Below are 27990 nucleotides of genomic sequence, written 5' to 3' on the forward strand. Positions count from 1 at the left end.
TTCATAATGAAATAGTGTCTACTTGGACTTTGATACCCTCCTCACTTCCTGTTAAAGTTCTCTCACTCCAAAGCTAACCTCATCAAAGCAAGGACTGCAAAAGCTGAATAAGGTCAAGAGATTGGCATACTTTAACGATGACTCTTAGTCACTATCAGGCCACCCCATCAGCTGGGGCCCTATTTGGGGAGTCCTGAGATTCCCAAACAGACATAATGGGCCTAGACCTTGAATGAATCCCCCTCTCCATTGTTACTGGTCATTCCTATCAGGAACAACACAATAGACCCCTTTGTGGGCCCTTATAGGACCTTGCCCTAAACTTGGATCAACAATAGTAGAGAATGTTCCATCATCTGAAGGGAGGCTGGACAACATACTCTATGCTACACCTGAGGAAGATGGGTCCAGATATTGGGGAAGCTTGGAATGTTCCTACCTATGACCACAGAATGTGAGCTCAGATCTACAGGGATGCAGAGGTCACACAGGCTCCTAAGCTAAATATGGGCCTCAGATCACATCAGATTGATGGGGTTTACAGTCAACAATATTTATACTTATACACCTTTTCCACATTTGGGAGCTACTCTTTTCCTTGATCCAGCTTTCTGGTCCTTCTGCCGACCATGACATCACCTCCCCAGACAATAATTATGATCCACTTGCATATCAGATTTCAGGCTCAGGCAAAAACAAACAAACAAACAAACACTAGTATTGCCACAGGCCCTTTGGAATATAACTAAAATATGCCAACTAGTTATCTACAAAATGGTGGGCCCCCCAACTCTTCATCTGCACTATTCCAGCCTTTAGGTCCATGATTGGTCAACAGTTTGTTTGGCTTTATATGTTAACTCTATTTTCAACCACCAGGTTACAAATGCTAACATGATGCCAACCAGACTTCCCTGGACAGACAACCCCGCCAATGTGTCCTGTGGACCTCCAATTCCCCAGAGCCCTTCCCCCCTAGGGAAAGAGATAGACAGGCTGGGAGTTTGGATCGACCCGTCAACACCCATGTTCAGCGGGTAGCAATTACAGAAGCCAGACCTTCCACCTTCTGCATCCCACAATGACCTTGGGTCCATACTCTCAGAGGGTTAAAGAATAGGAAAGCTATCAGGGGAGGGGATGGGATACAGAGTTCTGGTGGCGGGCTGGTGAGTTTACCACCACGAGCACTGGAATTCCTCCGGGCACCTCTGGGACTTGCTCAGGGTAAAGCATGACACGAAAGCCAGCAGGACATCTACACCCAGGCCTGGCCAAAAGTTGCTGTCAAGAATTCTCTTTTAACACAAGAGATTGAGTGAGTGCAGTGAATGTTCCTCCCCAGGGGAGGAACAAGATGAGAGCAGCTCCAAGCTTCCTACTAGTCCAGGGGCTGAAGGAGGCAAGGCCACTGGCCCAGGAGCCCAGGCTGCCAGGAGGAAGAAACACAGAGGAGGGACAGTAGTCAGCCTACTATCCTGTACCCCCCCCTCTCCCCACACACTTAAAAATCTGTCTCCAACATCCCTCACTGGCCCAAGCCAGACAGAAGCAAGCTGATGTGGGAGACAGAGAAGCACACATGCCCGGGTTCAAGCCATCCACTTCCCTCCACATCCCTGTGGTGGCCCGGAGCTGAACAAGCAGACCCAGGCTTCACTGAGTGCACTTGCTGAACACCTGAACCCCCACAACACTGTAAGAGCAGACATCTGTCTCCGTAATCACCAAGCATATGGTTCACACGCAAACATAAGTTCAGACATGAAGAAAGGGACACTTTACAGGTGACAGAACAGGTTCAGAAGCTGGGAGCACTCCCCAGCTGGGGAGACCAGCTCCCCACACACACACTCTCATGCATTGTGTGAAAGGTAGACCAGATGGGGCTGCAGTGTGGCCTCCTCACACACAGAGAAAGGCAGAGCCTGGCAGGGCCTAGAGGTCACACTGAGTCAAAGGAGGCACTGCTACATAGGACAAACAGACAGGTTCAGCCAGGCACCCTCCTAGCTCATAGGCAGGGAATGTATTTATAGACACAAAGGGCGGGGGGTATCATCCTGTTGTTCAAATCCCAACAGTGTATAGGGTGCATGGGCTCAGTCAGCAGAGGGTCCCCTCTTGCCCCACCCCAGGAGGTTTTCTCCTTCCAGATACACCCCCATGGGGGTGGTTGAGAGATAAGAATCATACTATTGGAACACTTTTATATATAATACATTTGCATGCATATAGTCCTCTCTATGTCTTTTTAAATGATGTTCCTTTCTTTCTAGAATGTTTGTTTTTCCCTGTTTTCCTCATCCTACTTATCATATACAAAATCTTACGTTTCTTTGGTGTTTGTTTCTGAAATTATTTTGCTCTTTTTTTCTTGTATTCCCTTACAGAGTTCTCCCAGTACAGATTCTTGTTTACCTCTTCCTTTTGACTAACAACCACCTCCAGATGTCTGCTTATCTCTTATATGTGAGGTTGCTGGAGAGCCAGATTCATAGGACACAGGAGGGAGGAAAGTTCAAGAATGGAAGGTTCTTCTCCTCCTTCTCCTTCTTCTTATATAGACTACAGCACTGAAGCTTCCTTCAATAGGGGCCAATGGGGCATGCTTGAACCTGGATCATGCTCATGGCAAAGCAGCACACTATTAAAGTGAGCTGTTTGCCATCCCTGGAAGGTTGCTCTACAGTGAAGGTGAAGGACCTATACCAACTAACAGCCTTCCCCCATGGCCTTGCTTCCCCTCCACGCTCTTAATATGACTTTCTATGCAGGACCAGCTTCAGGGGGAGATGGGAGATGGAGATGGGCATCTGCATGGGCCTCACACTCTGGAAGGCCCCCGTGCCTGTTGCAATACTCAGCTTTACTATCCTGAAACCTTCAGTTTGCATAACACGTTTATTTTCCATGGGGCGCACAAATGATGTTGCCAGTCCTATCTCAGAAGAGGAAGCCACTCTAAGCGAGCCAGAGCTGAGGGCTCTTGCTAGAAAGAAGCACTTAGCAAAACCAAGATGAGCCACTGGATCACTAAGATACCCCAAGGTGTATCTCTTATGTGGTCCCCAGCAGTCCCGCTCTGGGACTGGGGGCCAACTTCTGGTCCAGTTAGCCCTGCTCAGCCCAGTCAAGTGCAGCTCCAGCTCCCCACTACTTCCAGAGCAGAAGCACAAACACAGGCAAGCTGACCCCCTTACAGTCCACACCTGAGATAAGAGGCCCCAGCAGTGGATCAAAGAGCAGCTCACCTGGTTACCACTCTCTCTGATGATCTCAGCTTTGGCACCTTCTGCACGCTCTTGATCTCGACAAACCAGGTGAACTGTGCCCCCTGGTGGAATTGAACAAAACCACCCATGAGTTACAGTGATTCCAGTGGAGACCAGAAAGAACTGAGACTGTTTTGGAACACTTGCAAGGACTGTCTGCCCCCACCACACCCCAACCACCAGCCCCATGAGAACACTAGGTGTAATTAGGGGTGTGGGGTAAGTAATCTCGAAACACATTCTCCAGTTCCTCCAGATGACTGACAACAGTCCATTTGGGACACTGTCCTGATTTATTTTTTAAGGGTCTGAACACAAGAAGGGCAAGGAGTGTCAGCCTCTGTCACACCTGTCAGATCGAATAACACCTAACACTGAGATCTAAGACTGGCTTCACTTTAGATTCACCTGGGAGATTTAAAGTTCTAGTTGATGGATCCAAGCCCAAGTATGTGTTCAAAGTCCCTCACCCCTAACCACTCCCCCACCCCTGCTTTCCAAGGTAAATCTGATGTTCAGCCCAAACTGACAGCTGTGGCCAGCCACATAGCAGGGACTTGATTAATGGTCAGTGACTGGTGGAATCCATAAATGGCACTCAGATGGTCCCTGACAAGGCCATGCCATCATCAATCAGTTTATTTAAAGGAGACTGCTGGCCCTGGCTGCAGCAGGCAAGAAGTTATCATTACAGAGGCTACTTTCTTCATTCAAAAATGGGCCGCTTTATTAAACAGGTCCATTTTGGGCAAGGCTACAGGTTAACTAACCCCTCTGGTTCCTCCTTCTCCCCTGACACTTCCAAATGCCACTCAGTAGTTAAGATGCACTTAATCCTGCCCACACTTGGCAGATAATTAAATACAACTCTGACTGGCAAGTTATTGCCCTGTAAGATTCCTAATTTGCTTTGAGAAGACCAAAAGAATGGGGGGGGGGCATCATGAAATATGGTAGATATCCAATCTACTCCCCATACTACCACCTGGAACATCCATTTTCCAGGAGAAGAGACTCAGGAGAGGCAAAGCAGACATTCCCGGTCACCACAGTGCCTCCTGGAGATCACAATAGCTGTGTTCATACAGGAAATACTGGCATTGACCCAGAGGAAGCCTTTGGCTACCTGAAAACCTTACAAGGCCTCCAGACAGCCTCTGGAACTTTAACTTGGCAGAAGCAAGTTTAAGGAAAAGGACTGAGAGACCAGGCCCAGTCCCTTCACTCCTGCAGGCTGGATACCAGGAGACCAGCAAGAAGAGAGCAGGTTCAACATATTCCCTTCTAGTCCAGGCCTCTTGGTCCCCAGCTAAGGTCTCTAAGCCAAAGAACAATTAGCTCAGGTCTTTTCTTCCCTCCATCCCCGTTCTCTGAGACAGCATGACTGGGGACCCAGTATCCATGGCTATTCCGTGCCACTGATGATTCTAATAACCAGGCTTGGCTGGAGGCCCTCACTCCTTTTAGTCAGAAAACACCAGAGCCACGCTTTCCTGTGAATGAAGTGCAGGAGGAAAGGCTCCTCCAGTCACTGGCTCATAAAGCTGCTAGCCACCACAGGGTCACTGCTCAGCATTCTGGTCATGCTGGCTGGGTTTTTCTGGCCTGCCTATGACACAGGGACTCTTGTGGGGTACAGTGCTCACCTCGCTTGGCTATTTCAGTTGCAGTTGCTTTCCCGATGCCACTGTTGCCTCCTGTAACCAGAAAGGCTCTCCCAGGAACTTGTACCTCCAGATCATCAGGAACAAAGTCCTTAGCTGCAGACTCATAGCCACTCCTGGAAGCAGAAGACACACAGGGAGGGTAGCAGGAAGGATTTGGGAATATGAGCTCCCTCAGGGAAAAAGCCCACCTCTGGGTGGTCACCACTGCTGACAGCTTCCAGTGGGCCCTTCCTTCCTCACCCTCCTCACTTCCTTCCCTGTGCCTGCAAACAGTACATCCTCAGGATCAACATTCCTGGTACCATTGGCTTCTTGGGCTCCTGGAAAGATTTGGAGAGTCCAGTCATTTTGCACACAAATTAGCTCTAATAGCCTCTAAAATGAATCTTTCAAAAGATGGGTTGTTTTTGCCTTTTCCTAATTTTGGAGAGGAAAGGGGAGAGGCTTAGAAGACTGTTAGCTTATTTCATGGAAGGACCTTCTGTTACCTGTAGAAGAACCATTGTAAGGACCCAGTGGTGGCTCACCTAGTAGAATGTACACATCATCCCACGCAAGAACCCAGGTTCAAGCTCCCGGTCCCCAAATGCAGGAGGTGACGGGAGCTTCAGGAACAGTGGAGCAGAGATACAAATGTCTCTCCTCTTTCTCTCTTTCCCCTCTCCATCTCTCTCACTCTCTATAAAAACAAGGGGGGGGGAGGCTAATAATGACCTTGGATTTGTGCTGGCACTGAGCCCCAGCAATTATCTCAGTGACAAAGCAAAAGGAAACAAAAAAAGAACCATTGTAAGTGAGGATACTTGCAAGGTGGGAATTAAAGAGGAGGGAGAGTTATCAGAGCCCTGTACTCCCTCTTAGGAAGCATATAAGAGTCAAACATTTAGAAGACTTTTTTTTTCTTTCTTCACATTTGCCCAAAGGTATCCCATTGGGTGAAAACAACCCTGAGCTCTGTCTTTGGAGAAACCATCTCTGTCTCTCCTTGTCCCAAATCTCCTGGTTTTGAATTTAGCTGAGGGTATGGAGACAGAATAGAAATATGGGATGGTGGCTGAAGGCAGATCTCTCCACACACCTGCAGGATAGGATGTCAGAGCTTGTAGCTCTATCTGAAGAGCTAAGCGGTTTTTCCCCTGCAATATAAACTGACTCTCCCCACCCAGCAAGGTTCTGCAAGAATCCCAGTGCCCTCCCACATGCCCTGTTTACACAAAGACTGCCAACAGCTGGTCTCCCGCCCCATGCCCAGTGCAGGATCACTGCCAATTACACGCCCGGGACCCTGGGGAAGAGGTCAGAAATGTTTATGAGCTAAAGTTTACTTTGGCAGACCAGGCCACAAGGGCAGTCATTTCAGTCATGAGCTCAGGAAGAATGTTCCAGCTCCCATGTCTGAAACTGCCCTGAAGGCCCAGGCAGTTCAGTGAGCACCCTTCTCGTTGTTTCTACTGCTAGTGGTCCCATTTGTAAGAGAAGCAAGACTTAGGACTATCCCAAAGCCTTCCTGAAAGACTGGCTCAAAACTAAAAAGAATACTATTGCCAAGGGTTTGGGGATGGAATAGATTGGATTTAAACTGTAGCTCTAGCTTGTGTGTTGGCCTCATATTCCTCTATACTCCTTCTCTGCAGAAAGGGGCTAGGAAGAGCTCCCTATGGGTAGCCAAAATGAGTTTGTGCATGGAACACAACTGCCTCTGCACTCAGAACAAACCAGGAGTGTGGTGGGTTGCAGCTGATATTATGATTTTCCTATTATTACCAATGGCCTCACTCATTCCATGTTGAAAATTCAGTTCCGTGGTCCGGGAAGTGGAACAGTGGCTAAAAGCATTGGGCTCTCAGGCATGACGTTCTGAGTTCAATCCCTGGCAGAACTTGTACCAGAGGGATTGTCTGGTTCTTTATCTCTCTCCTCTTATCTTTCTTATAAATAAATAAATAAAATCTTTAAAAAAAAAAAAAAAAAGAAAGAAAATTCAATTCCTCATTTAGCTCCCAGTATAAGGGATGCCCTGACTGCATTTTAAACTAGAACCAAAAATGAGGCTGGAACATTTGTTCGTGTGTGTGTGTGTGTGTGTGTGTGTGTGTGTGTGTGTGTGTGTGTGTAGGGATACCCGCTCTTTTCTTCCTCCACACTCCCCTCCTCCCTCTTCTTTTTCTGCTTACATAAAGACAGGGAAAGAGGGAGGGAGAGAGGGGAAACTACAGCACTAAAGTATCCTTCAATGCAGTGAGGGATGCATTCAAACCCGGGTTTTTCATATGGCAAAGAAGTGCACTATTCCAGTGAGCTGTTTTACCAGTTCTAATTAATGAGTAATTGTTTTGCCGGCACTGCCATAAGGTTTTCTTGCAGAGACAACAGTTTTCTCAGTCAATGAATAGGGGTCAAGGCAGCAGTGAGATGGCTAGAGAACCCCCAAACCACAACAGAGCCAGAAAAGCAGGTGACAGAGGACATGTCCCCCAGGGAGTGGGGGAGCCACAAGCACCTTTCCATGACACTCAGCTAGCAGAGGCCTTGGCCTCTGGGCTGCTGCGCTGATCCTTTTAGAGACTAAGGTTGGCTGAGGGAGGCTCCTGTGGATTAAACTGTTTCCTCAAACCCCAGGCTGTAAGCCAAGTGGGCAGTGCCAGGCTGGCCTGCAGGATGTCATACCCTTCCTCTGTCCTTTGTCCTTAGTTCTTTGTCTTTAACACAAGGATTCAATCCTGCTCCAATCTGCTGCTACTAATTACACTAGGTTTTCAAGTATCTCCCTGCCCTCTTGGAGGAGGGGAGGCAGTTTATCTTAACAAATTCTAGTTATGGGCTCTAGTGAGAAGTGATGGACTTGCCTATAGTCAAAACAGTGGATCATAAAAACCACAGGTTTCCTCATCTTTCAACACCCATCCCAAGACACCTTCTCCTATTCCAGCCTTGAGCTAAAGGGTGGACCCCAAACAAACAAGCCATATCAAGACACCACAGGGGCATTTGTGGGTTCATACTGTCCTCCAGATAATTTGATTCAAGCTGAACAAGTGGGGTACTCAAGAGTTTCCACCCAACCCCACCCCCAAGCTAAGAATGATGAGGAAGGTCCCAGGCATGTTTCCCACACTCCTATTTCCCACCCCCTGCCCTTTACCCAAGATGGAAGGTGAAGGTTTTCCTAGGGGGTTAGGAGAATCACATGTGTGGGGGATGGCAAAACAGCTCATTGGATAGTGTGTTGCTTTGCCATGTGTGTGACTCGGGTTCGAGCCCGGCCTCCACAGCACTGAGGGAAGCTTTGGTGCTGTGGTCTCTTTTACTCTGCCTCTCTATCTAAGAGAGGGAAGGAAGGAGAACACCACAGTGAGCATGTGTATGTGTGTGTGGGGGGAGGGGAGGACAGTGTCTTCAAAATGTCAGTCTGCTCCAGTGCAGACCAACTGAATCAGAGTTGCTTGAGATGGACGCTGAAAACTGGCATTTTCACTCCTCCCCTGTTTGTTCTGATGTCTACAGGTTTGAGACCCACTGCACAAGACAAGCCAGATCCAGATGAAAGCCTCCCCGGGGGGAACTGACCGCTCTCCTAAAGCCACAGTGACTTGGGGGCTAAGCAGGTTACGGCGGGGCAAGCCTGGCACTGGGGTGCACAGAATCGGGGCGCAGAGCCGGAGGGCACAGGCCACAGGCCCGGTCACTGGCCAGGAGAACACGCCCAGCACGGCACCGCCCACCAGATCTGGGGCAGACCGACCCCAGGGGGCCAAGGTGACCGCGGGAGGGGGGGGGTAGGGAGCTGACGTCAGTGCCCTGCCCCCCCGCCCTGCCGCAGGGCCCCGCCTCCCGCAGTGGCCTGCGGTGCCCGGCGCGGAGGGGCTGCGCCCCGCCAGCACGCCCGGTCACGTGACGCAGAGGGTGCTGGTCCCGTAGCGTCCCCTGCCGGTCGGCCCACCCGCCCGCGCGGCGCGCGGTCTTACTTGGTGTATTCGCGCAGCCCCTTGGCGAACCACACGGCGCTGCGGTAGAGAGACATGGCCAGGCGCCTCAGTGTTGCGGGCCCGCGCACACCGCCCGGCCAACCCCGCCCCCACCCCGGAGTGGTGACGTCACCAGTTACACAAGAGCTGCGACCTCCTGGGACTTTGGTGGGGAATGTGGCCAGGCCTCCTACTCCAGACTTGAGGTGTGCCTCCCGCGAGCCCCGGCCCAGCACAGTCGCCTTGGAGTGAAAGCGCTTTTCGTGGTGGATATGGGCGGGGCGGGGCGGGGGGGGGTTTCCTAGCTGCTGGGGTGCAAAACTGGGGTCGCAGGCGCCTCCTGGACTCGCGTGGAATGAAAAAGTGAGGTTTAATACTGAAGAGTGCTCTCCCTGTGGTGGGGGTCAGCGCGCACATCATTTCCTAAGTTCCCACACATGTCACTTTCTATGATGTCCCGAGTTACATGCACATCGTCCTTTGGCAGCAGGTGCAGTGACCTAACTGGCAGGAAATAGGCCTGGAGGTGAAGGCTGTCTCCAGAGACCAGACTTCTGTCACTTGTTTTGCAACTTCATGCAGTGCCAGCGAGGACTCTCTTTATCAAGCCCAACTGAAGTATAATCGTGCAGAAATTTTATTTAACTAATTAACTTAATAGGTCAGAGAGATTGCGAGGGAAGAGGGAGGTCTAGGGAGAGAGGAGGCCAGGTGGCGGCACACCTGGTTGAATGCACATGTTACAATGTGCAAGGACCTGGTTTCGGGACCCCAACCCCCACCTGCAGGGGGAAAGCTGTGCAGCTGGTGAAGCAGGGCTGCAGGTTCTCTCTGTCTTCTCTCCCTCTCTATCACCCCTTTCCTTCTCTATTTCTGGCTGTCTCTATCCAATAAATAAATAAAGATAATAAAGAGAGGGAGAGAAGGAGAGATGCCCACGGCACTGTTTCACTGCTCTTCCTTAAGCTTACCCCCTTCAGGTGGAGACCAGAGTCCTCTTGCATGGTAATGTGTGTACTCAACCAGGTGCACCACCACCCAACCTGTGTGGGCATTTTTTTAAAGTAAGATTGCTATGCCAACCTGGATCCAGGTGAGTCATCCAGCTCGTGGGGGCTGTCATGTTCGAATCAGGCACCTCTGCCCACATCTAACCCTGAACTCTAGGTGAAGATGGACCACTGGATTAAAATTCTTTGGTGCTTGACCTGACTGGCTGGGAGATAGAGCCACTCTTACATAAGCTGTGTAGAGACCAGCTGGTCTCCTGGCCTTACTGCCTCTGTCTAAGCCTGCTCCCTACCCACCTTCTCAAGTGAGCATACTTTCATTGTAGGATCGTATTTTAGATGAATTTCCTCAGAACAATTTGCTCCTGGGAACAGGTCTGTGAAGTGCCTTTGCATTGCTCTTATTGCTGACAGAGTGATGAAAAGAAATCTTCACCAGTAGCACTCACTCTGCAAAGCTGCCCTCGCCCCCCCCCCCCCAACATCATAGACAGTGGGTGACACAGCTGTGCTTTGTTCACTCTGCTGTGTGTCATGATGGGAAAGGTGTTAGTCTGCTCTAAATCCCTCACCACCTCAGGAAATGTGCTTTTAGCCCAGAGGGATGAGAAATCATTTAGCACAGGTAGCAGCACCTTGAACTTAAAAAAAAAAAAAAAGGGGGGTGGAAGCCCAGCTCTCTCAATCTGCCGTGTGACATCTCATAAGCAGCCTGAGTTTACTTACTTGCAGAGTGGGAATGAATGGACTCATGGGGTTGTTGCAATGATTAAACACATTTGTAAAGAGTTTAGCAAAGGGGCTGACAGTGGTAGTGCACCAAGTAGAGTGCATACATCACCATGCACAAGGGCCAGTGTTCAAGCCCCCAGCCTCAGGTAAAAGTTCAGGAGCAGTAGAGCAGGGATGCGGGTGTCTCTCTTTTCTCTCCTTTCTCTCCCCCTTCCTTCTCAATTTTTCTCTGTCTCTGTCCAATAAACAAATATTTAAAACTATATTTTTGAAAAAGAGCTCAGGAGAATGCCTGGTTTCAGATGAAGTGACCCAAAAACACCCTTGTCCCCTAGAAGTCTCCTACTCCCTCTCCTTTCCTCCCTCCCTTTTCCTCATTCCTCCCTTTTATTTTCTCCACACTTCAGTCATGTCATACACATGCAAAATGCTCCAGGAATTCATGGAGTCTGTAATGTTCAGCCTCAAATTACCGGGGAGCGCCAGAGCACCTGCGGTGTGCCTTTTTCACACCTGGTAGGAGATTACATAAAAAAGTAACCCTCTCAAGCAGGGTTTCCACTCTCCCCTGTCTTCAAGTTTCCACTCTCCTCCCCTTGTCTTCAAGGAACACAGACATACAAAGAAACCCAGGGCAGGATGTAACTAATCCAAAGAGGAGCCAACTCAAGTAGGAGCTGGCTAGCCTGGGTTTTACTGTTTCTGCCCCCTGAGTGTAACAGTGGGAAAAAAATATGTAGAAGGTGGAATAGATGGCGAGTATTTTAGAATAGCACCCCACAAGGGTGCTCTTGGTCTTGCCTCTATTTTACAGAAGAGGAAGAGGAGGGGGGAGGGGGGAGGAGAAGGAGGAAGAGGGAATAACTCAGATGGGTGAAGCCAGCTGTCTCAGGTCACAGTAAGCATACACTAAGACTGGGGTTTGGGGCCATACAGGGTGTGGATTTAGAAGCCACACCACTATTCATGGTCCCATACTGCATGTGGGCTAGCCACTTCTGGGAATCCATTTTCTCCCCACCCCACAAGCTTTATTCAGATATTTTCACCAAAAAGTATAAGATATTTAAAATAATATCACTGTGATTTGATCCATGTGTGTGATGAAGGAGTATTGTTTGCAGGGCCCTGGCAGACATCAAAATCTGAGGATTCTTAAATTCTTCATAAATAATGGTGTGATGGGGGCGGGGGCCGGACGGTAGCGCACATGGCGCAAAGCACAAGGACCAGCCTAAGGATCCCAGTTCGAGCCCCTGGCTCCCCACCTGCGGGGGGTGGGGGGGAGTCACTTCACAAGTGGTGAAGCAGGTCTGCAGGTGTCTATCTTTTTATCCCCCTCTCTGTCTTCCCCTCCTCTCTCAATTTCTTTCTGTCCTATCCAACAACAACAGCTATAACAACAATAACAACAAGGGCAACAAAATGGGAAAAATGCCCTCCAGGAGTGGTGGATTCAGACTGCAGGTACTGAGCCCCATGGATAACCGTGGAGGCAAAAACAAAACAAAACAAAACAAACAAAAGATGTGATGGGCTAGCAATGTAGTTCACATGGGTAGCGTGATTGCACTGTCATGGGCCTGACTCAAGTTCAAGCCCAGCCACCACTCAGCTGAAGGTTGTTAAATCTGAGGCTGCAAAACCTGTGGATGTGAAGGACAGGCTGTACTTTGTGAAAGGATTCCTAGCAGTATATCCAGCACAATTTATTTATTTATGTATTTATTTATTTATTTATTTATTTATACCAAAGTACTGTTCAGCTCTGGCTTATAGTAGTTCAGGGAATTGAACCTGGGACCTCAGAGTTTCAGACATGAAAGTCTTTTGCATAACATTATGCTATTTCCTCAATTAATTGTATGTGTTAACATTGCAGTTTCACTCTTTCAGAAAATTTCAGCTATATAATACTGTTGCTGACTATGGTTACAGTGTTTTACATAAGCTTCTCAGAACGTCCTCATCTTGCACTGAAAGTGTGTATTCATTTACCAGCATCTCTTTACTCCCCCCACTTCCCAACTCAGGTTTTTCAGATAAACAAATATATATATACATTCCAGGGAGATGACACCTGAGCCCCTTCCAGCTTCAACTTATTCTGATAATAAGAGAATTGTATCATGATAATAAATCAGTTGGGGAGGGCAGAGAGATAGCTCACCTGGTAGAGTGAGGGTGAGTGCCAGGCTCGTAACCCAGATCTGAGCCCCACATACCACACACCTGAATGAATAAAGTGATGGGCCTATCTCAAAAAAAAAAAGTTATGTCCAGGGTTCTTTTAAGACTAATTGAGTATCAGATGGTATAGTTGCTTCATTTCACATAGATAGAAATCATCTGAAATGTTTCTTACGTGGGCCTGGTTTTAGTTTTCCAGTTTGCCACTCGAAAAGCTGAGTAAATAATCCTTCAAAGCTTCCTCCCAAATGATTTAGAATCCTGGAGGTAACAAATCCATGGCTTCTCCCATAACAGATCTACATGATGACACACAGACACACACACATACACACACACACACACACACACACACACACACACACACACACACACACTTCATATCATCTTACACTGAAGCTCTGAACCAGTTCCTCTGGCCCAGTTGTCATGGCAACACCAGCTGCCAATGAGATCATGGAAGACAAGGTTATAATGGCAGTGGTGCCTTAATATTTTACCTGGAAAAGCTACCTCAATGAAAAATTAATAACTGTAACTCATAAATCCAGAGGAAGCCCAGGCATCACCCACTGTGTATGTTTACTGTGCACTTGTGGGTGGGGAGCAGAAAAGAAAGGAGAGAGAAAGGAATAAAGAAAAAAGGATGAGGCAAGGGATGGCTAAACTGTCACTGGTTCCATTATTCCTCAGGCTAGACCACACATAGGCCTGACCTGCCTCTGTAGTGGGCTAAGGAAAGGGGCTCATCACAATGGTAAGAGGTGGGTTCAGGGGAAGGAGAGATAGCATTAGTGGTTAGGCTAAGACTTTCATGCTTGCAGCCGGGCGGTAGTGCACTGGGTTAAGTGCACATGGTACCAAGTGCAAAGACTGCTGTAAGGATCGTGGTTCCAGCCCCAGCTGCCCACTTGCAAGGGGTTGCTTCACAAGCTGTGAAGCAGGTCTTCAGGTGTCTATCTTTCTCTCCTCCTTGCTGTCTCCCCCTCCTCTCTTGATTACTCTCTGGCTTATCCAACAACAACAACAACAGCAATAACAATAACACAATAACAATAACAACAAGGGCAACAAAAATGGGAAAAATGGCCACCAGGAGCGGTGGATTCATAGTGCAGGCACCAAGCCCCAGCAATAACCCTAAAGGGGAATGGGGATGGGAAAGCCATGCTAAGGCTGTGAAGTCCCAGTGTCAGTCTCCCTGACCATACCAGAACTGAACTGTCTTCTGGTAAAAATTAAAATATATTAACAACAATAACAGCACAGGCTCCCACCCATCTAGTCATGAAAAGCTTAGACGAGGGTGGAAGGTAGATAGCATAACGTTATATAAAGAGACTCTACTGTCTGAGGCTCCAAAGTCTTAGGTTCAATTCCCTGCACCACCATCAGCCAGAGCTGAGCAGTGCTCTGGTAAAAAAAAAAAAAAAAAAGAAGAAGAAAGAAAAATAAAGGAAAGCTTAGAAGAAACCTGAGGCAACTGTTTTCTTTTGTTGTTGTTGTGTCTTTTTTTAAATTAGCTATTCAATATTGATTTATAAAATTATATGTCAACAGAGGCATAATTACACACTGTTCCCACCATCAGAGCTCTGAATCCGAAGGTCCCTCCATTGCAAACCACTGCAGTTCTCCCAAGGTTGCAGATATGGGTTAACTGTCATATCTACAATTATCTGTCTACATTTGTACATAATTGCCCCCTTTTTCTTCCATGACTAATCCTCTCTTCCTCTCCAAGCCACACATGACCCTATTACTACATTCAAATATCTCTCTTTTTGTACTCTCTGGAACCTGATGAAGCTAGAGTTCTGAGACCTCTTATCCTCTTCTTTGTATCACTTCTCCACTGGGAGTATGGATCACAGTTGTTTTTTGGGTGCAGAAGGTATGAGTTCTGGCTTCTGTAATTGCTTCTCTGCTGGATTTGGGCATTGTCAGGTTGATCTATACCACCTGCCCGTTTCTGTCTTTCCCTAGTGGGCCAGAGCTCTGGAGAGGTAAAGTTCCAGGACACGTAGATGAGGTCATCTGCTCAGAGAAGCCAGGGTGGAATCATGGTAGTGTCAGCAACATGGTTTGTGGAAGGTGGCAGGACACAAAGTGAGACAAAATGGCTAATGAATAGGAATGAAAAAGTAGGAAGAGAATAGATAAGATTAGAGATCTTAGGGTGGGAGAAAGCTTAAAATGGAAATCCATTTTATATGTGTTTATGTGTGTTAGGGGCCCACAACTATGGTAGTTTTTGCTCGAGTTTGGTAGCTAACATGAAGTTGGATAAAACTATTGTCTGAGAAAATGGTGTCAGAGTAAAGGGTTAGAGAGCTGGATTAGGGCAGAGAATAGCTCCCATTCTTGAAAAAAAAAATTCTGTGGATAGAATTAACTTTTACTTCCATCCACCTGATCACCTGATCCAGGATATATATATGTATCCCCAGAGCCTGTGTAACCTCTAAGTCCCAATTAGTCTGAACTTGCAGCTCATGGTCATAGCTGCGAACAGTGCAGGCTGCACTCATTTCAGGACCAGTCTTCTTTGAGTGAAAGGGCACAATATCCTAGCCTCCCTTCAGAGACTGGGGCAGTCCCTATCATAGGCAGCTGTTTTCTTTTTCTTTACGTTTTATTTATCTATTTATTTATTGGATAGAGACTAAGAGAAATTGAGAGGAGATGGTGAGATATAGATGGAGAGACATCTGCAGCCCTGCTTCACCACTCTTGAAGCTTTCCCCCTGCAGAGGGGGACCAGGGACTTGAACCTGCATTCTTACACACTTTAATGTATATGCTTAACCAGGTGTGCCACTGCCTGACCCTGAGGCATCTGTTTTCTTATTTATTTATTTATTTATTCCCTTTTGTTGCCCTTGTTGTTTTTTATTGTTGTAGCTGTTATTGATGTCGTCATTGCTGGAAGGCAACTATTTTCTAAGGTCCACACCAACAAAGAAGAGAAGCAGCCCAGACCACCCACAGTCACCTAGTAGCAAACACCTTTCTGGTTGCCTCTCTGTATCCTATCTGACCCTCCCACTCCCAGCTTCTATAGACTACAGCAGGGGGAAGGGTTCCATGAAAAGCTTTGACACTGTGGAGCAGGGATAGGAGACATTTGGTTTACCCTTAATACTCCTTTGTGTCTTCAGATTTTGTACCATGAACATGCTTTTTTTTTTTTTTCCTTTTCTTCCTCTTCTTTCCTTTCATTTGCCTCCTTTTTAATCATTTTTTGACATTTTTATTAAAATTTTCATCTTTATTTATTTATTGGATAGACAGAAATCAAGAGGGAAAGGGGAGAGAGATAGAATGAAAGCCAGAGAGACACTTGTAGCCCTGCTTCAGTACTCACAAAGCTTTCCCTCTGCAGGTGGGGACTGGGGGCTCTAACCCAGATCCTTCTGTGCTGTAACATGTGCACTCAACCAGGTACACCTGGCCCCCTCATCTTCTCCTTCTTCTCCTCCTCCTTCTCTTTCTTCTCCTTCTTTTTTGCTAAAAGACAGAGAAAGGGAGGGAAGGAGGGAGAGAGAGAGAGGAAGGAGTGGAGGGAGAGAGAGAGAGAGACAGAGGGGGGAGTGACTATAACACTGAAGCTTCTTTAACAGGATAGAGCTGGGCTAAAACCTGGGTTGCATTCATACCAAAGTAAGCTGTTTCGCCAGCCCCAAGGCCCACTTTCTTTCCATGGCTTATTTGTCCTCTAAGAGTTGGACACCTTGGCAATGAGAGGGCTCAAGTGTGGGGCTGTCATTGAGTCTGGGCAGTAAATCCATCAGTCTATGGAGACTGCATAATGAAGGACACTTCTATATGGGTTTCTGGGTTGTTTTATAGTACCCATTCTAATGGGTTTGAGACAGGATTCCATTGTGGTAAGTTATATTTGGTTGTCTCAAGATGTCTTTTAAAAAATTCTCTCCATCATGTTTTTGTTGCCTATTAATTATATATTTTTAAAAATGTTTTTTTTATTTTAATGAGAGAGAGGTACAGAAGGAGAGAGAGAGAGAGAGAACAAGAGAGATAGAAAGAGAGAAGGAACCACAGAAGTGAAGATTCTTTCAATGCAGTAGGGGCCTCAAACCTGGATCATACACATAGCAAAACAGTATACTCTCCAAGTGAACTACTTCAGCCCCATGTTTTTTCACACACACACACACACGCACACACACACACACACACACACCACACACATACACACACACACACACCACAGTACTGAAAGACGTATCACAAGAGAGATAGTCCTGTGGATGTGCATGACATAAAATCTAATCACTTGCCATTCTCTCAGAGTCTATAAACCATGTTGAAGGCAGTTGAGTTTCCATCAGCTGAGTCATGCAGCATTAATAAAAGGCTCTGCAGCTACTTTCCTGAAGAGTTTGGATTCAGTTGAATTCAGCTTGTGAAGCACATGGGAAGGAGGGCATGACACCTCTTGCTCATACTGGACCCTCAGCTATTCATGTAACAATTTTTTTTTCACATTCCTGTTTTATTCATCTTGACTGGCAGCAATAACAGGCCACACCAGTAACAGAGAGGATATCAGATGAGCCTCACAAGTGTCAGTCTCTTCATGCTGGTCATAGAAAGAAGCAAGGGCAAGGGAGACAGCATAGTGGTTATGCAAAAGACTTTCAGGTCCTAGGTTCAATCCTAGCACCACCATAAGCCAGAGATGAACAGTGCTCTGGAAAAAGAAAGGAGGAGGAAGAGGAAAGAAGAAACAAGGAAGAAGAAAGAAGGAGGAGGAAGAGAAGTTTATGACACATCAGATGAAGAAAAGGCAGGTTGTAGAATAATATCAATAATCTAATATACCGACTTCTGGAGGTGGAGCTAAGAAGCAGCAGCAGCTGTGTTTCTCTCCTCCCCTTTCCCAGGTCAACTAGAAATACCAAAGGAGACCACCTGGGACCGTAACAAGACAGGACTAGAATGACTTCAAGAACCCACCAAATCACCGGGGAGTACAAACATGTATGGCTCGTTGACAGACAGGAGTCTAGGGAGAGATTAAGTGGCTGGTAACAGTCCAGCAGTTTACCAGTTGAGACACCACCTCCAGTCTGTTTCACCAACAAGACAGCCGAAGGGAGGAGACTAGACTTCCTAAGACTCACCAGATGCAACTGTGAGTCTTCATTGCTACTGCCCTCAGAATCTGGAGCAGCAAGGGAGAGGCCCTGTGCTCACACCAGGGAACAGAGAACTAATGAGGAAACTCAGGAGAAAATCTATACCTATGTGGCCTAGCAGTGGGGCTGTGTGAGTCTCTTTGCATAACCAATGGATTATCTCTGCCCCACCCTGCTTTATCTCTTGGTCAGGAGTCAGTGATTAAGCGAAGAAGCCCACTTATAGTTTAAAAGCCCTCAGGCTCCCATATCCTACAGGGAAGAAAAAGAACAAAAGAGGCTTTTAAACCACTGAACTCAGGGATTAAAATAATATTGAAATAACTGTGAACTTCCACAACTGTGAACCCTTTAATTGCCTTACTTAGACACAGTAGTCAACCCAGGCAAGAGTGATCAGTAATTTGAAAAGTACTGAGAGAGGGACCTCATAATATAATATATAGAATGGTTAAACCAACACGAAGAAATATTGGTGAAATGAACCAGGACAACAGTCCAGCTAAAAGCCCCCCAAAGGAGGTCAACATCCAAACCCTAGTGAAGGAAATAATAACAGGTGTGAGTAAAGAGTTTGAAAGATTTGTCATCAGAAATGCAGAAACAACAAATGAGACTGGAAAAAAACACTAGTTCTCTCAAGGTTTTTCGGAGAGTTGAAAGCTGAAATAGCTGAACTAAGAACACAACTAGCTGAATAAGCTAAGACAGTATCAGGACAGGGTAAAAAAAATAGATGAACTCCAGAAAACAGTAGAGGGGAAAAAGAATAGTATAAATGAGGCTGAAGACAGAATTAGCAAGATCGAGGATGAATTAGAGACAATGAAAAAAGAAGTAAGAGGTAGGGCACCAAAGTAAAAACCCAGTGGTGAGGGGTAGACATGCAGCTTCCTGGGCCAGTGGGGGGTGGGAGTGGGCTGGAGGGATGGGTCACAGTCCTTTGGTGGTGGGAATGGTGTTTATGTACACTCCTAGCAAAATGTAGACATATAAATCAGTAGTTAATTAATATGAGAGGGGGAAAATCAATTGTATGTCTCAAAGTTTCTCAAAAGACAAACTGAATCTTTTTAATATATAGGCTATGTATTTGATATGTGGACTCTCTCAAAAGCCTAGACCAAGTAGATTAGAAGCATCCAATAGCACAGCTATATACAAGATACTGGATACTGTACAGCAAACCATAACAAAGGGACTTTTCAAAGTTAACCCAATTAACAAATAATGTGATGATAATATTAACTATCGATTGTCTTTTTAAACCCTAAGACAGCAGGAACCTCACATCTCCACTATAGAGCCCCTACTTCCCCCAGTCCTGGAACCCTTGGATAGGGCCCACTTTCCCGTATGCATCTCCCAATCCAAACCAAATAATATTGCATCTGCCGATCACAACCTAACCAATGCAACAATTGCCACCTCAACATGCTTCACCTCAGACTGTATCCAGAGACTTCACGTGTGGAATGACAACCCTTCAGCTTCATTACTCGGGTGAGACCTTTCCTTTTATAGTACACTCTAATTTCATCTCAGGTAGTTCAATTTCTAACAAAGTCCCATAACCTAGATATACACCAGTTTCCGTGAGAGAGAGCTTATGTGCACACGTATCCATAAACTACTGCAAAATATATACCTGAAAGCAGAAGTACACTAGAGTTTGCAGTGAGTACCTCCCTAACACTTCCTCTCCACTATTCCAAGCTTGGGATCCATGATTGCTCAACAAATTGTTTGGCTTCATATGTTAACTCTCTTTTCAATCACCAGGTTCCAGATGCCACCAGGATGCTGGCCAGGCTTCCCTGGATTGAAGACCCCACCAATGTGTCCTGGAGCTCAGCTTCCCCAGAGACACACCTTACTAGGGAAAGAGAGAGGCAGACTGGGAGTATGGACCGACCAGTCAATGCCCATGTTCAGTGGGGAAGCAATTACAGAAGCCAGACCTTCTACCTTCTGCAACCCTCAACAACCCTGGGTCCATGCTCCCAGAGGGCTAGAGAATGGGAAAGCTATCATGGGAGGGGGTGGGTTATGGGGATTGGGTGGTGGAAATTGTGTGGAGTTGTACCCCTCCTACCTTATGTTTTTGTTCATTAATCCTTTCTTAAATAAAAAATTTTTAAAAAAAGCACTATATGTTTACAAAATGAAATAAATACAGTAAAAAAAAAAAGAAGTAAGAGATCTCAAGAAGAGATTAAGAGATACTGAAAACAACAACAGAGACCTATGGGATGACTTCAAAAGAAATAATATACATGTTATTGACTTACCAGAGGAAGAAAGAGAGGGAGGGGAAGAAAGCATTCTTCAGGACATAATAGCTGAAAACTTCTATAACTAGACAACAACAAAGACATAAAAGTTCAAGAAGCCCAGAGGGTCCCAAACAGAATTAACCCAGACTTAAAAAAGACACCAAGACACATCATATTTAGAATGGAAAGGAGTAGGATAAAGAAAGGCTCCTGAAGTCTGCAAGAGAAAAACAGTCACCTACAGAGGAAAACCCATAAGATTAGCATCAGACCACACAAACACTACAGGCCAGAAGAGAATGGCAAGATATCCATCAAGTGCTCAATGAGAAAGGTTTTCAACCAAGACTACTGTATCCTGCTAGACTGTCATTCAGACTAAATGGAGGCATGAAAACTTTCTCAGACAAGTGACAGTTGAAAAAATTAACTATCACCAAGCCTGCCCTGGAAGAAGTTCTGAAAGGTCTCCTATAAACAGTCAGACCACCATAAATATGCCATATATCAGAACACTCTAAAACTCTACAAGAATGGCATTAAAATATCTTCAATCTTTAATAATCTAATATACCATATGTAAGGACACACATAATGCATAGGAGTGTTCTAAAATGGTTCTCAAAGTGAGCACTGGTGACATTTTTGGAGAGTAGGACTGGGGTTTGGGATAGGGTTGCCTTCTTTAGTGCTCAACTTTTCACTCTTGGACACTACTTTAATTTTTAGCCAGAGGCATGTTTCACTTTGAGGATAAAGAGAAGGTTTAAAAATAGTCATGTTTAGGAAAATAAAAGAGCTTGTGAAAGAACTTATGTGATGATTGATCTGCTACCTCCAGCTGTGGAGAAATAGGGTTGTTCTGGGCAGTGTGTCTCCCACAAGCAGGAACTGGGGAAGAGTTTCCTCTAAAGTGATTTAGGAAGTGACTCTGCAGATGCCAGAGCAAAGGGCAGGGAGAAGGACGGGAATAGAGAGAAGTGGGGACCAGTGTCATAGCTGGTGAAATCTGTTCTGACCCTTGAGGCATAAATAATAGTGTCGAGTTTGACATTCCTGAAGCAAGAGAGCTGGACTATAGCCTTGTGTGTGTGTGTGTGTGTGTGTGTGTGTGCGTGTGCGTGTGCGTGTGCGTGTGCGTGTGTGTGTGTGCAGTGATAGTTTTCATGCACCCTCCCTCCCCCAGCAAGCCTGCTATAGTCACCCAAGGGTGGGCCTCTGTCGGGGTTCTCCCTAACAGGTAGTCACGAGGAGGGGAGATCTGGACCAGCCGGACCCCCTTTCTGGGCCTGAGCAGGAGGGAGAGTGTCGATGGCTTGAGAAAAGACACCACACCAAGTAGCGAGTTCTGTCAAGGCAGTGACTCGCTTTATTGAGGAAAAGGCCATTTTTTATAGGCAGGGGGTAGAGGCAGGGATGGAAAGGTAGGGTGAGATGACATTAGAGGTGGTGTGAGGTGGCGTCACCATTGGTGGGGCCTATGCTCTTTACGCATGATCAGCTGGAGGGCAGAGGTGAATTTAGGCATGGCATACAGGAAATGCTGTGTCACTCTGAGGAAGTTAGTGACTGTCAGCGAAACTCAAGCCAGGCTTACGGAATGTCTGCTGGGCCTAGATCGGGGCCAAGCAGACCCCAACAGGCCTCCAGGAGAGGCTGCAGGTTTGCACCATTAGCTGCTATATCTGCCGCACCTAGAAGGTAGCTCCCTGTGTCAGCAAGGAGCTCCCAGGGAACTCTTGGTTACTGCCTTTCTCCCCTGTGAGCTGGAAACTGAGCTATAACTGGTTTCCTTCTAAGCAGATGTATCCACTGTCAACTGATTTGTGAAACAACCTTTTGTGAAGGGAGTGGGCATGGAAAAGCATAGACAAGGGTCCATTTTTGAGACTGAGCTAGTCAACTGGAGAAAGAGTTGAAAATGTGCCTGGGAAGATTCTAATCAGGCTGCGAGGTTTGTTTGTTTTGTTTTGTTTTGTTTTTGCAGTTATGGGGGAGATAAGAAAGTAGCAGGAAGGCAAGAGAAGAGGACCAGGTGAAGAACTGCTCAGAGGGGGACAGTGCGTGTGCCGACCTGTGTCCTGAGTGTGTGTGTGGATATGTGTGTGCTGTCTGTTCTGAATCTTCATGGACAATGTCTGTTTTCTCACTGAAAATTTCTCACATGACAGCTCCCTTTCTGCACGGGCTCTTGAGAAAGCTTAAAGTCAGATGTGACTCCAGGATTAAGCAACCCAAAGAGGCAGAGGTTGATATTTTGGAGTATGTTATAGGACTAGCCTTTATTTCCTGGACTGCCTTGCTGTCCTTCACAAAGGCCCTCAGATCTAGCCATTAATCCTCTTGTTCTTTTTGCCCCCATAAGCAGAAAGGCATCCTGTCAGCTAGCTTACCTCTTAGTTGGCCTGGCTGCCCCACACCCAGTGCTCAGTGTCTGGGCTTACCTGCTTGCCAGCTTGTGGAATCATTCAAACAATCCAATTGTATCTTCCATGACAAGGGTTGTGGGTTTTCATCCTCTTGCTGCTGCAAATATCAAGCCATCCAGCCCTAGTGGACATTGTCTGAGTGCCACCACCACTTAGGCCTATTTGTGTTTTGTGACCTCCCTTCCCCTGGGCTGAGAGTCTCTGTGACTAATAAATTGCTGCCATTCTCATCTATTGAGTGCCAGCTGCGGTGTGTTGGCCATACTGTTCTGTATAGGGGAGTACTTAGCCCTCATGGATGGAGTGACTACGAGGTCATCACACGAGGAAAATTCTGAGTTGAGAGACTTTTTAGAGGCCAGGCAGTGGTGCACCCAGTACAGCACACATGTTACCATGTGTAAGGAGCCAGGTTCAAACCCCAAGGCCTGGGTTCAAGTCCCCTGCCCCCACTTGCAGAGGGAAGTTTCATGAGTGGTGAAGCAGTGCTGCAGTTATTTCTTTTTCTTTCTCTCCCTCTCTTATCTCCCCCTTCCTGTTCATTTTCTCCCCCTCTCTACAAAGAAGAAGAAGAAGAAGGAGAAGAAGAAGGAGAAGGAGAAGGAGAAGGAGAAGGAGAAGAAGAGGAGGAGAGAGGGAAGGAAGGAAAAATGGCTACCAGGAGTGGTGAATTCATTATGCAGGCACTGAGCTCCAATGTCAACCCTTATGGCAGTTAAAAAATTAAAAAGAGGGGGCCAGGTGGTGATGCACCAGGTTAAGCTTACATAGTGTGAAGCACAAGGATCAGCTCAAGGATTCCTGGTTCGAGTCTCCAGTTCCCCACCTGCAGGGGCATCACTTTGATAGCAGTGAAGTAGGTCTGCAGGTGTCTATCTTTCTCTCACTTTCTCTGTCTTCCCCTCCTCTCTCAATTTTTCTCAATCTAAAAACAGTGAGGAAAAGATGGCTGCCAGGAGCAGTGGATTCATAGTGCAGGTACCGAGCCCTAATGATAACCCTGGAGGCAAAAATAATTAAATAAATAAATAGAAGCTAGTTGAGAACATACCTTGTGTGCAAACCCTGGATGCCATATCTGACCTGGCACAAAGTTTGAGTTGCCTTTGCTTTGCCTATAAAGTGACTCTTTCCTTCCCTCCCATGCAGTAAAAGGATTCTAAATTTTAAAAGCTAACTGATCTGACAAAGGAAGTGTTATAGAGGAGACAATAGAAGATCTATTGTTTGCAGTAACATTCTTCTTCCCTGTCACTTCTCCTAGCAGTAGCAAAATGCTGTCTCCCAGTACATCAGAGATAACTTGGCTCCTGTGATTCCAGGCTGAACTGTAAAGTGAGCTGTTGAAACTCAAGCTCCATAAAAGAAGGATTTGATTCCCTTTGAGTCCCATCTTCATAAAAGAAATGACCACAGAGACCAATAATAAGCATTTCCTTCTCATTCGTTTTCTAAAACCTCCACTATGAACTATATCTACCCATCTGAACATAATGATGAGTCATTTATGTATTTGTTTATTTTAACCAAAGCACTGTTCATCTCTGGACTATGGCGGTGCTGGGACTCAAACTTGGAACTTCAGAGCCTCAGGCTTGAAAGTCTTTTGCATAACCATTATGCTGTCTTCCCAAAGATGGAGTTTTGTAGAAACCAGTCTGCCTAGCATAGATTCCTAGTGGTGATTGGCTTCTGTGTATAAAATGTGTTCTCTTGGTAATCCCCCTGGAAGGATAAGAGGACCTCCCCCCTCCCATTGGCCTGGGGGACTAGCTGCCCTGCCCACTGTATCCCTGGGGTACCTATGGGAGGCACTCAGGAATAAACTGCCCCAAATTTATTTCAACAACTATGAAAAATGCCTGTAGGGAGTATAGCACAAGGTTCAGTTAGTAAAAAATGAAAGCTATTGACTACTTTGCCACATTTCGTGCTCAAACAGATGGAAATACTAGAATTACTGAAACATGAGGTTGTCCTCATGATCACAACCAAGATGGGACAGTCCTGGGTCAGTCTGCACTTCCTGGTGGCCTGAGGACACCCCTATAGTTTTCTGACTCCTGGAGATGGAACCAATGAGGGCTAGGATCCTCCACTTTTGATATTTTTAAAAATTTTATCTGTCTATCTATATATTATTTGATAGGACTGAGAAGCAATGGGGGGGAGGGAGAGCCAGAGAAGGAGAGAGAGAGAGACCTGCAGCACTGTTTCATGGCTTTAGAAGCCATGCTTGCTACAACCCTGCCCTACCCCTTGCTGTCACCCCACAGATGGGAGACTGAGGCTTGAACCTTGGTCCTTGTGTGGTAATGTGTGTCTTCAACAAACTGTGCCACCGCCTGGCCATTGGAACACAGCATTTTCTTTTTTTCTTTTTTTTTTAAATTTTTATTTATAGAAAGAAAATACTGACAAAACCATAGGATAAGAGGGGTACAACTCCACACAATTCCCCCCACCAGAACTCCAGATCCCATCCCCTCCCCTGTTAGCTTTCCTATTCTTTATCCCTCTGGGAGTATGGACCCAGGATCATTATGGGATGCAGAAGGTGGAAGGTCTGGCTTTTGCAATTGATTCCCCACATTTAAAAAAAAACTTTATTTATAAAAAGGAAACACTGACACAACCATAGGACAAGAGGGGTACAACTCCACACAATTCCCACCACCAGAACTCCGGATCCCATCCCCTCCTTTGATAACTTTCCTATTCTTTAGCCCTCTGGGAGTATGGACTTAAGGTCATTGTGGGATAAAGAAGGTGGAAGGTCTGGCTTCTGTAATTGCTTCCCCGCTGAACATGGGCATTGACAGGTTGATCCATACTCCCAGCCTGTCTCTCTCTTTCCCTAGTGGGGCAGGGTTCTGGGGAATCAGAGCTCCAGGACACATTGGTGGGGTTGTCTGTCCAGGGAAGTCTGGTTGGCAGCATGCTAGCATCTGGAACCTGGTGGCTGAAAAGAGAGTTAACATAAAGCCAAACAAATTGTTGAACCTAAAGGCTGGAATAGTGCAGATGAAAAGTTGGGGGGGGGGGTCCTCCGTTTTGTAGATAATTAGTAGGCATATTTTAGTTATATTCCAAAGGGCCTGTGGCTATACTAGTTTACTTTTCTTTTTCCCCCCTGAGCCTGAAATCTGATATGCAGGTGGATCCAAGTTATTGTCTGAGGAGACGATGTCATGACTGGAAAAAGGACCAGAAAGCTGAATCAGGGAAGACTTCACCACATTTTAAACCCTCAGGTAGTGCTGATGGTTCACTGAGATCTGAGAACCACTGGTGTGGCTCACCCCCCAGATGAGACAGTCCCGTTTTTCACCACTTCCAAGTGCTACCTCCATAGATTCAGGTGGTAGATAGAGATAAGAAAGGTTTTAACATGCTGTCCAGTGTAGTGAAAAATGTGATTATTTCAATGCATCTTGGCTTAAAATCTTTTTAAAATAGGGGCAGGGGAACAATAGAGGCCTGGGGAAGAATCAAAGAGATTGTATAGGTTATGCAAAAGACTTTCATGCCTGAAGCTCTGAGGTCCCAGGTTTAGTCCCCAGCACTACCACTAACCAGAGTTGAGCAGTGTTCCAGTGTCTGTGACTCTCATAAAAAATAGATAATAAATTAAATAAAAATGTATAATAATAATTCTTCTTCTAGCATTTGCCCTTCTTCCGTAGCCAGTCAACATTATTATTATTATCATCATCATTTTGCCACCTTAGTTAGCTGAGGCTCTGTGCCAGCACTAAAAATCTATAGTTTCTGGTGGCCATTTCTTCTTTTTTTTTTTCTATTTCACTTGATAGGAAAGAGAAATTGAGAGGAGAGGAGGAAATAGAGAGGGGGAGAGAGAGATAGAGAGAGAGAGAGATACCTGTAGACCTGCTTCACCGCCTGTGAAGCTATCCCCACCTCTGGTGGGGAATAGAAGCTCAAACCCCAGTCCTTGCACGTGGTAACATGTGTACTTAACCAGGTTCGCCACCACCAGCCCCCACTAAAATATATTTTCTAAATGGGAACAATTAATTATCTCTCCCAGCTCTAGAGATGTGCTTCTTGGGTTTTTATAGTATCCAGAGAATTAGGGTTATTACAGGAATCATTTTGACTTTGACTCAGCCTCCACCTCAGTCAGCAGATGGATACAACCTGCTGTGCTCTGTTTAGAATCATTGCTGTCTTGGCCCCACCAGCCACTACAACAGGTGCTTCCTCTGCTTGTCTCCTATTGAAAGCCCAGATGAGAGAAATGATGCTTGTGAGGAGTCACAAAGAGGGGGGAGGGATGTATCTCATCACTTCCCAGGCAGTCCAGATGTCACCTCTGCACTAATCCAGACTTTCAGAAAAGCAATCATGGACCATTTGCCCTGACAGGTGCATCCTCCTGTCATAGCTGACCTCCCACCCACAAAGGAAAGCCCTAATAAATTATCATCCAAATCCTGAAAATACAGTTCCACAACATACTGAAGATGTCACCACTGGGGGCCAGGCAGTGGTGCACTTGGTGAAGTGCACATGTTACCATGTACGAGAAGCTGGGTTCAAGCCCTCAGTTCCCACCTGCCAGGGAAAAGCTGCATCAGTGGTCAGGTAGGGCTGCAGGAATCGCTCTGTCTCTCTACCTTTCTAGCTCTTAACCCCCAATCAATTTCTCTCTGTCCTATCAAATTAAATAGACAAAGTTTTTTAAAAAAATCTTTTAAAAAAAGATGTCACCACTGAGTTTTTCAGTGTCCCCATATGAATTGATGTACATAAACATGGTCTTTCAGAATTTGCCTGTTTCTCCTGCAGGGGCATATTTCTAATTCCATGCAAAATGTGCAAGTCATAGCTGACATTTCTCTTATTACTTTGGCAGCAAAGAAAACTAAAGCTAAAAAAAAAAAAGAATGTACTGTAGGTTTTAGTAAGCACTGAGGGTAGTATGACTTTGGGTACACTTGGGGACAAGCTTACTTTTTCACAAGTCCCTTTCAATAAGGATTTAGTATTGGTATAAGAAGAAAAAAAAAAAAGCTGTGATCTGGGAGGTGGCGCAATGGATAAAGCACTGAACTCTCAAGCATGAGTTCAGCCCCCAGCAGCACATGTACCAGTGTGATGTCTGGTTCTTTCTCTCTTTCCTATCATTCTCATTAATAAATAAATAAAATATTAAAAAAGAAAGAAAATGCTAAGAACCTCTGCTTTCTAACCATCATAGTTTCATTATAGGGAGTTTTGTTGTTCTTGTTGCTGTTGTTCATTTATTTATAAATAA

The 27990-nt window shown here is 46.0% G+C and overlaps 1 protein-coding gene across 6 annotated transcripts in view; it reads right to left on the reverse strand.

Moving 5' to 3' along the window:
• DHRS12 (dehydrogenase/reductase 12) overlaps positions 1–9148 on the reverse strand; it is a 40813-nt gene extending 31665 nt beyond the window's left edge. For 2 of the 6 annotated variants that reach the window (XM_060194877.1, XM_060194880.1), the window contains exons 1-3: positions 8908–9148; positions 4922–5055; positions 3255–3337 (exon numbers count right to left, since the gene is read on the reverse strand). In XM_060194877.1, the coding sequence (XP_060050860.1) occupies positions 3255–3337; positions 4922–5055; positions 8908–8963 (273 nt within the window). In that variant the 5' untranslated portion in view covers positions 8964–9148. Of the gene's footprint in view, positions 1–3254; positions 3338–4921; positions 5056–6020; positions 6041–8907 lie in introns of those variants that run through there. The other 4 variants (XM_060194878.1, XM_007521565.3, XM_060194881.1 and 1 more) reach the window with 4 other exon arrangements.
• Between the last annotated feature and the right edge of the window lie 18842 nt (positions 9149–27990).

The sequence above is a fragment of the Erinaceus europaeus genome, chromosome 7, assembly GCF_950295315.1.
Source record: "Erinaceus europaeus chromosome 7, mEriEur2.1, whole genome shotgun sequence".
NCBI classification, from domain to species: Eukaryota; Metazoa; Chordata; class Mammalia; order Eulipotyphla; family Erinaceidae; genus Erinaceus; species Erinaceus europaeus.